The sequence below is a fragment of the Ochotona princeps genome, chromosome 13 (assembly GCF_030435755.1).
Source record: "Ochotona princeps isolate mOchPri1 chromosome 13, mOchPri1.hap1, whole genome shotgun sequence".
NCBI classification, from domain to species: domain Eukaryota; kingdom Metazoa; phylum Chordata; class Mammalia; order Lagomorpha; family Ochotonidae; genus Ochotona; species Ochotona princeps.
The window spans coordinates 33,568,072-33,582,935 of NC_080844.1; the positions used below are offsets into that span (position 1 = coordinate 33,568,072).

The 14,864-nt window shown below is 50.9% G+C and overlaps 1 protein-coding gene across 1 annotated transcript in view; it reads right to left on the reverse strand.

The window, feature by feature from the left end:
- Positions 1–2,831: 2,831 nt before the first annotated feature.
- Positions 2,832–14,864, reverse strand: part of MICU1 (mitochondrial calcium uptake 1) — a 149,119-nt gene continuing 137,086 nt past the window's right edge. The window contains exons 11-12 of the mRNA XM_058671974.1: positions 4,560–4,649; positions 2,832–3,747 (exon numbers count right to left, since the gene is read on the reverse strand). Of these exons, the coding sequence (XP_058527957.1) occupies positions 3,590–3,747; positions 4,560–4,649 (248 nt within the window). The 3' untranslated portion in view covers positions 2,832–3,589. The remainder of the gene's footprint in view (positions 3,748–4,559; positions 4,650–14,864) is intronic.

Below are 14,864 nucleotides of genomic sequence, written 5' to 3' on the forward strand. Positions count from 1 at the left end.
TGCTGATTCACTTTCTAAGTGGCCACAATGACCACAGCTCAGCAGATCTGAAGCCAGGAGCCAGGAGCTTCTGGGTCTCCCACACAGGTGCAGGGTTCCAAAGCTTTGGGCCATCCTCAACTGCTTTCCCAGGCCACAAGCAGGGAGCTGGATGGGAAGTGGAGTTGCTTGGATCTGGCATGTGCAAGGCGAGGACTTTAGCCACTGGGTTACTGTAGCTGACCCTGTTTCCTTAAATGTATTAAGAGTTATTAATCTTTTTAAGAAAAAGCACTTAAAATACAAGGTAAAAGCCCAAATGCAGCAAGGACCTGCCATTGTGGAGCCCTGTGCTTGCTGGGACACGTATGGTCACTGTGGGCATTGACACTGGGGACTGCTGGCAGAACTTGGGTTTCAAGGAGCTGCTTCTGTTCCGTAGGACGACATACCAGGTACCCCCGCCACTGTCTCTCTGGCACCTCACCCTCTGGATCCCAGCTCTCCTTTTTTCACAGTCCCTCAGATGTTAACATCTGCTTCTCCCTTGCTTTCCAAACACATCCATCACTCCCTGAGGCCAAAATTGGCCAGTCTAGCCAGTGCCTGGCACTATCCCAGCTGCATGGTTACCATGCTCTCCTGGTGTGCACCCCATCGTCCCAACTGCTTGCCACCCTCTAGCTCTCAGGGTCTGCATATGCAGGACGCTGGGATGGAAGCAGTGCTGGGATACAAATCCAGCCACTCCTGGATGGGATGCGGGCATCCCAACTGCTGCCTCACCTGCTGTGCTCAACTCCGCGCCTCAGCTTATTTTTTTGAAAATTTATTTTTATTTGAAAGGCAGTGTTACAGAGAGAAGGAGAGACAGAAAGATCTTCCATGCGCTGGTTTACTCCCCAAGTGGCTGCAACAGCTGTAGTTGAGCTGATCTGAAGGCAGGAGCCAGGAGCTTCTTCTGGATCTCTCATGGGGATGCAGGGTCCCGAGGCTTTGGACTGCCCTCCACAGCTTTTGCAGGCCATTGGCGAGGAGCTGGATTGCAAGTGGAACAGCTCAGACACATACTGGTGCCCATATACCTATATTGCATGCGACTGCTTTAACCCACTGTGCCATGGTGCCATGGGACACAACACTGGCCCCATTATTATATTTTTAAAGAAAATGTCATTTCCTCTGCAAGCCTGCCTTAAATTCCGCCTGCACTGGGTCCTTCTGCTTTCTGCTCTTGCACTTCACCTTGTGCTCACTCGACTTTTTTTCTAGTGAGGAATTTCCTCTGTCTTCTGGGCTCTGGGACAGTGAGCCCCTGTACTGAAACCTTCCTGCCAGCAGGTGGCACTCCAACACCAAAAGCTGCGCACAGCGGTGTGGCAATGCAGTTCTTTTCAAATATCAAATATAAGGCTGCGAACAGTGACACATCACAACGTTCAGCGGGGAAATCTTGTTACTGTCACTCTCATTTCTTTTTGTCTAGAATCAGAATAAAGTTGTCTCTCAAATAACCAGCAAAAGCTGAACCCTCTCGGCTCCCTGGGCTGCCACCTGCTAGGGCGGTGCTGAGGCTGCCTGGCCCAGGCTCCTTGCTGCAGCCCCTGCTTGCCTGCCAGCACTCACCAGCTGCAAGTGGTTCAAGAGCAGATGCTCCAGCCGAGCCAGCTCAGGCGGTGGCTTCAAAAGCCACCTGTGGGGCCCAGCTGCGTGGCCTAGCGGCTAAAGTCCTCGCCTTGAAAGCCCCGGGATCCCATATGGGCGCCGGTTCTAATCCCGGCAGCTCCACTTCCCATACAGCTCCCTGCTTGTGGCCTGGGAAAGCAGTCGAGGACGGCCCAATGCATTGGGACACTGCACCTGCGTGGGAGACCTGGAAGAGGTTCCAGGTTCCCGGCTTTGGATCGGTGCAGCACCGGCCCGTTGCGGCTCACTTGGGGAGTGAATCATCAGACGGAAGATCTTCTCTCTGTCTCTCCTCCTCTCTGTATATCTGGCTGTAATAAAATGAATAAATCTTTAAAAAAAAAAAAAAAGCCACCTGTGCTTGTGATGTCTTAAGTTTCAGGGTTTTATTCTTATTTATTTGGAAAGGAAAGTTGCATAGAGATGGAGAGACAGATCTTGCATCCACTAGTTCACTCCCCAGATGGTCTCAATGGCAGTGGCCCAACACTCAGGTCACCTTTGCTGTTTTCCCAGGTGTGTTAGGCAAGGCCTACGCCTGGCGGAGGACAGGGAGGGTAGGGTTGGTGTGTGTGATTTCCAGGTAGGGCCGTGGGTGTGAGGCTGCTAGACCACTCTGGAGGAGATGCGGGGGTTGGGAGGCGCGTGTGGAGCCCTGGGAGGAAGAGACCAGCTCATGCTCCTCTGCTTGCTGCCACCGCACGGGAAGCACTGGGCGCTGGGCTGGTTCTGAGTGACGCTGGCCAGGCCAGGGACAGAACTATCCCCTGGAGGACTCAGAGGTTGCGGAATTCTGGCAAGTTCATGAAAGCTCCACCCTTTGTCGTTTACTAGCGGAAGGGACAGACAGCAAGTGACTGACCTGACACCACAGCGAGGTGGCAGCAGGACTGGGTCCATTCCGTGGAGGCTTCCCCACTACATGACGCCTCACACATTCTGCCAGCCCATCTGAGGGCCTTGTGGTAGGGCAGGCCTAACAGGGAGTGCAGCCCCTGGTTGAACTGGGAACCCAGCTGAGCTGGGACAATGCCCCTGTGTCTGCACCCACTGTTACCTTAGGTCAGAAATCAGCCGCCTGGGTGTGCAGAACACAGGGCTGTTGCGGCAGCATCTGAAACTGGGTAGAGGGGCACAGCGAGCAGAACCCGGAGGATCTGAATGTATGGGAGACAGGAGCTGTGAGGGGTGTTTATTGCAAACCGTTATAATTAAAGTGTTATTTTACAAGCGTTGAAGACAGACGGCAGACGGGCTGGGAGCCAGGCCTCAGCTCCCCGGGGGGAGGTGGCACTGTCAGGTGACAGGAATGCGGTCATGGCTGCTCCTTCAGTGCAGGGTCACGGTGAAGGCGGAGGTGGCCCAGGAGCCTGAGTGGAGTGGCAGGCACTGGAGAGCGTGCCTGCAGCAAGTCACTGCAGGTCTCAGCCTTTTCCTGCTCCCGCCACACCTGCCTGGATTCACCCTCAGAGCCACCACGTGTGTGACACAGATCCTCTCTCGGCTGGGGCCTCCAGGTCATCTCCATCATCACAACCTACCCCTTGATTCCAGAGTTCTTCCCAACCTGCAGTTAGGACCAGTCGGAGAAGCAAGGACTGTCCCTGCTCATATAATCTGCCTCGGAGGATCACGTGCTCCCAGGGCTGACAGGTGCGCCGGGGCCTTGCATCTTATCCAAAGTGTCTGTGTTTGGTGCTGCTCAAAGTGGCACAGGTCTGAGCTTTGCAGAGGCCCTTGAGACTCTGTGGGGATACAATCAGGGCCGGGCAGAACGCTGGGACCCGGGAAGGGTGGAGAGGACTAGAGGGTGGGAGCACTGCCCTGGAAGCAGCCTTAAGAGGCTACACTGAGGTTCTTTGCTGAAGGGGTCGAGGTGCTGGGTGGCGACAGCTGTTCCCTGCCAGCTTGCAGCTCTGCGGGTCTACTTGGGCAAAGCGAAGTCCCAGGCAGTCTCCTGCGCGCACTTCCACATGGCCTGCATCAGGCGGGTGAAGCCCATGTCTTTGGGCTTCTCCAGGCCTCTCATCAGCCGCTGCTTCATGATGGAGACAAACTCCTTGTTGCTCAGCTCCCCGTTGCCTGGAGGAAGAGGCAAACACATCAGGCTCAGCAGAGGCCTCACCCACCCCTCCCCGCCTCCGGGGAGTTCCCACTGTTCCCGCCACATGGGGTCCCCATGGCGTAGAATTCACTGGCTTGTGCCTTGCTGAATACTTCCAACAAAGACCCGGGGACAGATAGTGGGATGGGACGGAAGCTGAGGAAGGATACAGTCTCTGCCAGGTCCTGTGGCAGAATAAAGAGGCAAAAGGCACCGTGCCCTGTCCCTCCGCACACTCCCAACTGGCGGGAGGGGAAAATGCAACTTTTCATCAGTATGGCCTTGGCCTGTGGCCTGCTGCTCGGCTTCCTTGTCTATAAACCCAGTGAGCAACCAAACCCCTGCCAGGGGATTAAAGGAGCAGGTCGGCTCCAACAAGTAAATTGGTTTCCAAGTGTCGAGTGAGCACTGAAAGAGACATGAACTTGTGTTGTGGGGTCAGCCAAAACAGCCCATCATAGCCTGCAGCCTGAGTGGGATCTCCCCTGAGGGTCCATAGGCATCACTGTCCTGCAATGGCAGAACCCAGGGGTGTTCCTTGCCAACTAGCAGCGCCCTGTGGCCAGTACTCTGGTTTCCATTCTTAAGATCCTTATGGCTCTATATTAGTTTTAGCAGAAATTGGAATCACAAGACAAAATTGGAAAACACAACACCAGGCCCTGTGGCTGGGTGGGGGGTGTGTGTGCTCCGATGTGGCAGGCCAAGGAGGAGAGTGAATGTCATGGGAAGAGGGAGGGGGAGGTCAGGGAGCCTGCCCCCCTCCCAATTCCAGAGGGCCCCCACTCACCATCGCAGTCAAAGAGCGCAAACACCACATCACACACGTGGTCTGAGAGTTCCACCTTAGCCACTGTCCTGGCCACCTGCTGCATGGTCACTGCAAACAGAAAGAGGCGCGGAGTGAGCAGTACGCACAGGGGCTTCCTCCCCCGAGTGCGCTCAGAGCTGCTTAGACAGGATGAGTTTCCAGCTGCACTTGTCATACTTGAGAAAGCCACAGCACAATGTTGATCCATGGTTTCACCTCCAGTTCCATGCTGTTCTATGGCTACTCCACTTCAGGAAGCATCTGCAAGAAGCACCAGCAACATCTGCTGCCAAGTTCACAGGAAAGGAAACAGGCCACGGTGGCCAGGGGCTGGGAACTGGGGCTCCGTGCATGCAGTCTGTGTGTGCGGTGACGGACAGATGGTCGCCAGGGCTGTACGAATCAGGATACACTCAGTGCCATGGATTGTACTTTGAGAAACAGTTGGAATGGCATATTTTATTTTCACTTATATTTTACCACAGCAAAACTTCCTTAAAATCTAAGCCTAGAGCAGGTAGGAACAACTTTTTTGAGTCTCCCACGTAGGTGCAGGGTCCCCTCTTCTACTGCTTTCCCAGGCCACAAGCAGGGAGCTGGAAGGGAAGTAGAACAGCTGGTACATGGACCAGCATCCATATGGGATCCTGATGCATGCAAGGTGAGGATTTAGCCACTGAGCCATCACCAGGCCCAACATTCACTGTTAAACACCAGCAACCATGGGAGACTTGGATTCTCGTGAAAGAAATGAGGGAAGATGAGGCAATCCCTGTTGCTTTCACTCTCCCTGATCCTCAAGCCTGGTCTAGCCATGTCTACACATTAAGGTCCTGCTTCCAGAGGCTCCGAAGTGAGAAAAATCTTGGAGGAAAGCAAAGGATGAAATTCTACTGATGAACCAACTAGCGAGGAAGTCTCGCTACTCATCAGATTAGATTCCTGCTGAAGCACTGTAAATCTACATTAGCATCTGGGCGCAGCATCTGCTCGTTTATTGTTACCAGCCTGTCTGTCAGTTTCTGCATCTGCATCACCTTCACAGATGCCCCCAACGGGAGCAGACACAAGTACAGAACAACGCAGAGGAACAAAGCAGTGCCGTAGGCCCAGGCCCCAGAGCTCTCTCCACCAACCTGCTGTGTGACCCTGAAGAAGTCACCTGACCTCTGTCACATTTTCATATTCAAATCAGAGGATGCCAGAAAGTAACTGCTGAGGTCACTCAGTAGCTCAAACAAGGGTTTAGTGGTGTTTCCCAGAATCTAACAGTGAAGTTGGGGCAGAGGAACACACAAACAGCTGTGATCTTGTGGGCCACAGCTGCCAAGGGAAGGTGTATTGGCTGTAAGCTAGGTTACACCTTTGTGTTGAGGGCCTCTGGCCTGTTGGGTGTATGCTGCTCCAGATGTCAGAGCTGAGGTGGGAGGCATTTCTGCTTCCTGCACCTTGGGGTTACTGCCCCTACTCCCCTCCCTCCAGTGTGTGAGTGATGGTGAGGCAGGGATCAGCAGTCCTTGGAAGGAAAAGGCTGAAGCAGAGAAGACCACGGTGGATGCTCGCGGATGTGTGCTGGGCAGTCGACAAGCCCATGGAGTTCAGGGTGTAGACAGCCTCCTAGGCCTGGATCAGCAACACAGTCGGGGAACTAATTCAACTGCCCAGAGAAGGCACAGACAACAAAGGGCATCCGGGAGCGTGGAGACAGCTGCTCCCAGTGTCCAAGGAGGCACACAGCGAGGAAAACTGTACCTCCTGCACCTTGGGGGACTGTATAGAGGGAACAGGAGGGCTGGGGAAACGGCACTCTCCCACCACGCCTACACAACTGCCCTCTCTGGTGCTGCAGAACTGTGTCCTCAGAAGGTGAAGAGACAAATGCCTCTGGCTAAGCCTCCTTGCACGCCTCTGCTGCAACGGACAGCTGTCTTCCACCTCTCCTAGTTCTGTATACTCTCGGGGTGAAACGCCTACTCCCAGCTGCACTGACAGGCCAGGCGCTCATCCTTGTCCTTGGGAAAGATGGCGCCCTCTCCTCTAAGTAACTGTTAACTCTTCCAGATGTCAGGGTGGGCTCCTGATGAGTTACAGTGGGAGCCTCATTAGAGTGGTAGGTAGTAAGTACCTGTCAAACAGGTGTCTCTGCAGGCAGAAGAATGCCCCATTTCAAATGCCAACTTTTCACGGAATAGTTAGAGATCACTTTCCATTTCACACAGAGACGGTTCTGGCACTCTGTACCATTGGAGACAAACGGGCTGCTGGTCATGGAGGCTCAAACTACCACACTGTCAGCTCCTTCATGGTGGAGCTCGGATGCCCTCTCCCTAAGATCCTCAGGTAGGCCGCCGGGGGTGCCAATCAGAGCAGGAGCAAACAGCTCTAACTAGCTGGGAGCTGTCAGCCTGGGAGTTCTCGGGACTAGCGCTTGACAGCTGGTCCCAAGAGCTGGCTTGTTCACACTGCTTCCATCTCTGAATCACAAAAGTCACAATTCAATCACAGCAAGATCCCTTAAGATCTAGATTTTTCCATGCAGACCAGTTGTTGGTGCTGGCATTTCAGCATCCTCTAATTTGATGGTGCTGACTGACTGCTGACCGGGTTCTAGTTCCTAACCTGAAATGTGTCAACGCAGAGCATGCAGCCAGCCCGGGAGGGGCCCAGTGTCTAGGGCAAGTTCTGTATTCTTTTGTACAAATCTGGCCCAGCTGCCGGAACGGTAGGGTTGACATGAGACTGATTCTGATTACATGGTGTTGGGGAGAACTTGCAGAAAGCAGGCTCAAAAACTTAGGACCATCTGGCTTTTCAAAAAGTCCATGCAGCATCAGAATCATGCCAGGTCCCTGCTTTACTTCCTGGCACAGTTCTTACTTGGACAACTCAACAGTAGAAGGAAACATTCTGAGTGACAGACTTTCAAGCTTTGTGGCATGAAACTGTCCAGCATAGCGTTATACATGTTCAAGTGTTCAGGTGGAGTTAGAGAACCTTAGAGCTGGGGCAGAACCCAGCTCTGTGCACACTTCCTGCACACACTAGGGCCCCTGGAGCCTCGCATGAGGAAGGCCAACTCCTCTGGGACCCCATGTACTTGGCATTTCCTCAGAATGCATGCTGACCATTTCAGGGATGCTGGGGACAAGTGCAGGTCACCAAGGTGGCACTGGAGGCTTTCCTCATGGCAGCTTTGATGCCTGGAGCCAGCCCGAGTTGTCTCTTCCTCAGGCTAAGGTGCTGGGAATGGTGATACAGTTGGCCGACACCCTCTAGCTGTGTGGCCATATCATTAGGACTGCCTTGCCAGATTGCAGTGGAGAAAACAAAAAGTTTGTGATGCCAAGGTTATGTGAAAGACATTTCTATTTTGGCTCTGGAAAAGCCTATGATGTTGGATGTTGGTACCTAAGTGTTGATTTATTTATTTATTTTAAAATTTTTGTTGGGGCTGGTGGGGAGAGAGACAGAGACAGAGACTGCATGCAAGACACAGCCCAGTCTCCCATGTGCTGGTTCATTCCCCAAATCCTCGTAACAGTTCTAATGGCTAGGGCTTAGCCTGGGCCAAAGCTGGGAGCCAGAAGCTCAGTGCAGGTCTCCCACATGGCAGGCAGGGGGACCCAAGAACTTGAGCCATCGCCCCCAGCCCTGGGTCTGAATTAGCAGGCAGCTGGCTTCCGGAGCCAGAGCTGGGAACTGAACCCTGGTATTCCAATGTGGAGCACAGCATCTTAGCTGTCAGGCAGAACAAGTGGGAGGATTTTTTCCTTAAAGAGCACCCATCCTTTGTTCTGTATCTTTTTCCACCACACGCAGGCAAACACAGTGCACACACACTGCAACCCGATTCTGGGGCTGTAGGCAGGGAAGCTCAGCACCCAGGAGAAGTGGCAATTTAGGGGGCCAAGGGCAATGGGGCATACTAACAATGAAAAGGAGTCCTGGTTCTGCCTGGTGCTCTAGAGCCCTGGGCAGGCTGCCCCTTCTGGGTGCTCAGGCCGCCCACCTCTCAGAGGGGGTACTGGTAGGCTCCTCTCTTTGAACCTCTGGAACAGTCTACAGAAAAGAAATCTGCAATCATTTTCTGAACCTCAGAGCACTGTCCCAGATGACAGCTTCAACGGGCCTTGACTTGCTTAATCTGGTAAAACTGATTTGGTAGTAAGATTTATCGGCATCGGCCAGTGTTATAGATAGCGTTATTAGAAATCCTTATTATGCTGCGTCTGCAAAGTGTGAGCATTCCTGCCAGTGGCTGCAGCTGGTTTACTCGTGGGCTGTCCTACTTAGAAGGGAAGGATGCATACGCCCACGATGGAGAACCAGCTGATCCATGCATTACACGCGTGGCTTATGATGGAGTGATGTGTATTTGGTAGGGAGTACATTTTGGATCTGAATTCTATTTAAAAAAAAATCAAAATTTGGGCCCTAGCGGCTAAGGTCCTCTCCTTGCACGTGCAGGGATCCCATATGGGCCTGGGAAAACAGTCCAGGATGGCACAAAGCCTTGGGACCCTGCACCTGCATGGGAGACCCAGGGAAAGCACCGGGCTCCTGGCTTTGGATTGGTGGAGCTCTGGCTGTTGTGGCCACTTGGGGAGTGGGTTAATGGACGGAGGATCTTTGTTTCTCCTCCTCTCTGTATATTTGCCTTTCCAATAAAAATGAAAGAATCTTTAAAAAAAAAATCAAAATTTATTTTATTTGAGATGGGAGGGGAACAGAACAGAGTACTTGACCCATTCCCTGCTGCCTCCCAGGGCACATCAACAGGAAGCAGAGGTGGGCCTTGAACCGGGCACTGCGGGATGGGGTGCAGACATCCTGAGAGGAGGCCTAATGGCTGTGCCAAACGCCTACTCCTTTGTTATCCCCCCCCCCTTTTTAAAGATTTACTTTATCTATTTTATTTTATTTTATTATTTTTTAAAGATTTATTCATTTTATTACAGCCAGATATACACAGAGAAGGAGAGACAGAGAGGAAGATCTTCCATCCGATGGTTCACTCCCCAAGTGAGCCGCAACGGGCCGATGCTGTGCCGGGCCGATGCTGTGCCGATCCAAAGCCGGGAACCTGGAACCTTTTCTGGGTCTCCCACGCGGGTACAGGGTCCCAATGCATTGGGCCGTCCTCGACTGCTTTCCCAGGCCACAAGCAGGGAGCTGGATGGGAAGTGGAGCTGCCGGGATTAGAACCGGCGCCCATATGGGATCCTGGGGCTTCTAAGGCAAGGACTTTAGCCGCTAGGCCACGCCGCTGGGCCCTACTTTATCTATTTTAAAGGCAGAGTTATATAGGAACAGAGGAGCAAACACACACACACACACACACACAGACACACACACACACGTCTTCCTTCTGCTGGTTCACTCCTCACGTGGCCACAAGAGCTGAGCTGGGCTAGGCTGAAGCCAGAGTGAGCCAGGTGCCCCTTCTGGGTCTCCCATGTGAGTGCAGGGACTCAAGCACTTGGACCATCTTCTGATGTTTTCCCAGGCCATCAGCAGGAAGCTGGATCGGGGATGGAGCAGCCAGGACCCTAACCCTAACCAGTACCTGTGTAGGATGCTGGCATCACAGGTGGCCACAATGCCAGCACCTTTTGTTGGCTTTACTTTTTTTCTTTCTAATTTTTCATTTTCTTTGAAACACGGAAAGAGGTCCGGGTGTGGTCTTAAATACTGCCCCAAATGCCTGTGCCTGGGTCTGGATTCTGAAGGGGTAAAGAGACAGACTGTTTCAGATTTGTGGTTGTCACATGGTGAGTGTTGTTGATGGGGCTGGAGGAGTCAGTCTGAATGAAGTACTGAAAGCAGGAAAGACTGTTGCACCCTGCCAGGCAGGCTGGGAGGCACCCGGGGAATGAGCACCAGGAGGTTATGGGGGCCAATGCGAGGGAACTCCATGCCACTGCCACAGCTTCCCTGCAGACCTACTCTGGTTACTTGCTTTACTCCCCCATTCACCTGCTGTAAAATTCAACTACTCTCTAAAAGGCTCTTAGTCATCTACTTGTCTAGAAGCCCCCAATTTCATCAGTCTCTAGAAATATTTAATGGATACAAAGTCAAACATTTCTTCTTTACATTCTCCTTTTCCCCACCAGATGATATGCTGGACATAGTGGTTAGCTTCATCACTGAACAGTCATCTTGGAAATCAGTCCACACCAGTAAATGGGCAGCTTCCTTTAAGTTTCCAAAAGTTAGCAGCTGCTGAGTATCCCAGACAGGATGAATTATTTCTTTAACCAGTTCCCCATTTATTTAAATCTCAGTCTTGAGGCAAAATTACCTCTTTGCCTCTCTGTAAAACGACTTCCTTGGTGGTCTGGGGTCTGAATCTGTGATGGCCACAATGAGAGCAGCTGGCCCATCCATCCTGGCATTGGTGACACTCCTGTCCCCGATCCTCAGGCATCTTTGCCTCATGTTGCCTGATTCTGTCCCTATCCATCTCCGGTGGTGTTGACCCGGCTCATACCCTGCTCGCAGACTGTAACGCTCTCCAGCAGCTCTCCTCCTCGGGGCACTCAGATCGTTTTAGTAAATCATGGTACACTTGAGGTGACATAGTTAAGTCAGAATCAATCTTCAGAATTGCTAGATGTCTTTAAGTCTGGGAAAATAAACCAGGTCTCTCCAGAGAAAAATGCCTCACAAAGCAAGCATTTGTTTCAGAACTTGAGTTTCCTTGCCTACCTCATGAATAATTTGACTTGGAAAAATCGATGACTTCTCCTTAAATGAAAGGAATCTTGGCCAATACTCCTTTTCACACAAATGTTTTTATGAAATGTGATGATGAAAATGAAGTGCAAAGACTTGCCTCCTACTCAAGCTTGAAAACTGCAGCTAAAACAGGAGCGTTTTTCTTTCGGACTCTTCCCCACATGGCTGTGTGACATGCCTACCTTTAGGTCATGTCTTGTCTATCTATTGGCTGCTCCCCTACATTCCTGCTTTGAATTTCTCTATCTCTGTGGCCACAGGAAAACACCACCTTCCCTGTGGAGTCCTTGAAGGTCTCCCAGCAGTAGTGGGCGCCCTGCATAGAGACCACTGGTGTAGAAATCACAGGGCTGGAATTTTTGGCCCTGGTTTTGGGTCATACCACTTGTGACCTGAGCAAATCAAAAGCAAGGGTCTCAGTGAAAATGATTTCCTAAGCTGCTTTCTAGTCCTAAAGGGGTAAGTGTCTGGTGCATCAGGCAAAGACCTGCTCCGGAGGCGTGCATCCTACACGGGAGGGTTGGTTTGAGTCCCAGCTCTCGCACTTTGAATCAATCTCCCTGCTGAGGCACCTGGGGAAGCAGGGGAAGATGGCCCAAGTGTTCAGGTTCCTGGCATGCACAAGAGAGAGCTGGCGAGTTCATGGTTCCTGGCTTCGGCCTGACCCAGCTGTGGCTGCTGTGGGCATTTGGGGTGTGTACCAGCAGATGCAAGAGATCTTGTCGCTACCTGTCACTTTGCCTTTAAACAAAGACATAAATCAACAACAACAAAACCTCAAACCTCTGACTGCCATGTTGTTATTTATTTAGGTAATAACACAACAGCAAATATCAGCTAAAAAGCCCATATTGTCAGAAGCTCTCAGAGAATAAAACTTTGGCAGGGCTTCCTGGGACAATGGCTGTATGACCGGCAGAACTCTGGGTGGCTCCCTCCTTGTCACACGCCTCCCCTGCCCAAGGCCACACATTTGTGTAATCCCCTTGCAGGACTGCATCTGTGACAGGGATCAGATCACTTGATATGGAAGGTGATGGCAGAGGTGCTCCCAGGGATGCTGGAATCTACCTCAGCCACGTGGGGAGAGGGCCCCACAGCAAGGAGCTGCTGTGGTCACAGTAAGCGTGACCCAGAGCACCTCGGTCTGACTGGAAAGGAATGGAATCCTTGTCAACAATCTGAATGACTCTGTGAGAGGACCTTGAACCACTCCACACACAAATGCCGGCCAACGCCTTGTTAAGACCCTGAGCGGAGCACCCGCTGTGCTGACCAACTGTGACTTGCAGAGACATGACAGAATACACAGGTATCATTTAAAACATCAAAATCTGTACTCATTGCTTATATAGCAAGAGAAAGCTAAGCGAGCTGGCCAGTGGGAAAGTATTCATGATTCAGAACTGATTTTTTTTAGGGTTCCAGAAGTCATACTTTATATATAGCTGCACTTATTAAATGACTTTTGTGTTTATTTATTTATTTGTTTACTGGAAAGGCAGAGTGCTGCCATTTGCTGGTTTATCCCCAAACGCCTACAATGGCTGGGCTGGGCCAAAGTTGGAAGCCAGGAAGTCAATCCGAGTCTCCCATTTGGTGTCAGAAACCCAATCACTTGAGCCATTACCACGGCTTCTCACAGTGCACATTAGCTGCTGGAATCTGGAATCTGGAGCTGGGAGCACAGGCTTCCCAGGCAGCATCTCAACGCCTCCCTGTGTTCATATTTTAGGTGCATTTTACAGAATCATCCCTCTTCTGCAATCATGTTACCAAACCCCGTAAATTAGATTTTATATAGGCACTGGGCTAAGTTCTAATTTAGTTTAAATTTGCTAACAAGAAAATAAATGAAAGCTGCCACCCTTCTCTTGGGAATTCAACAGTCTTCCTCTGGCTTCAGTCTGTGTAATAATTGCAAATCGGTTCATCTTCACATAATTTAGATTTGACTTCAGGCTACATAACATGTTCCTTAAAACATTATTATAGTCAGTGAAAAGCTGCTTTAGCTGAAACCATAGAACGTGAAATCTGGAAGAATTCTCTTAACAGAGAAGTTATTTTCTGACCTGCTCAGGGTACCAAGGGAGATTCGTGAGAGGGAAGGAGCTGCCGTCACAGCACTCTCTCCTCACCCTCGGCTCTAATTAGACATCTCACCCTCCTTTCTAGGAGGAGAATCTCACAAACGACAGAAACGGCAGGAGACATCACTTCCTCACAGAACAGAAGCAAGCCTTGTCAGGCCCTAGTGGGATTTCTTTCTCATGTTCTCGTTCCTTTTTTCAGAAGACAGAGTTAATAAAGATAGGGGAAGAGACTCAGATGGAGATCTTCTGTCTGCTGGTTCCGTCTCTGCCTTAATTAGGCTGGAGTCTGTGCTAGGTTGAAGCCAGAAACCAAGAACTTCTTCCAGGCCTCCCATGTGGGGGCAGAGCCCAAGCACTTGAGCTATCTTGCTGCATTCCCAGGCACAGTAACAGGGAGCTGGACTGGAAGTGGCTTAACTCACTATGCTACAATACTGACCCTGGCTTTTTTCTTCAAAAATTTCTTTTGGGTGAAGTTACCATATTGGATAGGATAAGTTGTTTCCAGTCTATTAACCACCTTAATAAAAGGGGCAGAAGAAAGCACCCAGGAGATGACTGGGACAGAAGCTGGGGACAGTTCTATCAGTCTCCACATTAACAAAATATTCCTTTAATTTCCATAATAACCCTTATGTATTCTATTATCACTATTCTACAGATTAAGAAACTGAGGATTTGAGAATTCAGACATCTGTAAAGCTGGTGCTCTGGTGTAGTAGATAAAGCTACCACTGGCAATGCTGGCATCCTATATGGGCACCAGTTTGAGTCCCAGCTGTTCCACTTCTGATCCAGTGCCCTGCTAATGGCCTGGGAGAGCAGCAGGGGAATAGCTTAAATGCTGGGGTCTCTGCCATTCGTGTGGGAGACCTGGAAGAAGCTCCTGGCTCATCTGTGGCCATTGCAGACACTTGGGGAGTGAACCAGCAGATGAAAGATCTCTCATTGTCTCTTCCACACTCTCTGTAACTCCAACTCTCAAATAACTGAATCTTTAAAGAATAAAAAAGAATGGAGGGATTTGTTCACGGTCATAAAAGTAGTGAACAGGGCCCAGTACGATGGCCTACTGGCTAAATCCTTGCCTTGCATGTGCTGGGATCTCATATGGGTGCCAGTTCATGTCTTGGCTGCTCCACTTCCCATCTGGCTCCCTGCCTGTGGCCTGGGAAAGCAGTAGAGGACGGCCATTGCCTGGGGACCCTGCACCCACATGGGAGACCTCAAAGAAGCTCCTGGCTCCTGGCTTCAGATTGGCTCAGCTCCAGCTGTTGTGACCATCTGGGTAGTGAAACAGTGGATGGAAGATCTTCCTCTCTGTCTCTCTTCCTCTCTGTGTATCTGCCTTTCCAATAAAAAACCAAAATAAATCCTTAAAAGGTAGTGAGCAGCAGGGATTCAAATTCAGACTTGTGTTTAAAACTAAAATTTATGCTTAATGAAA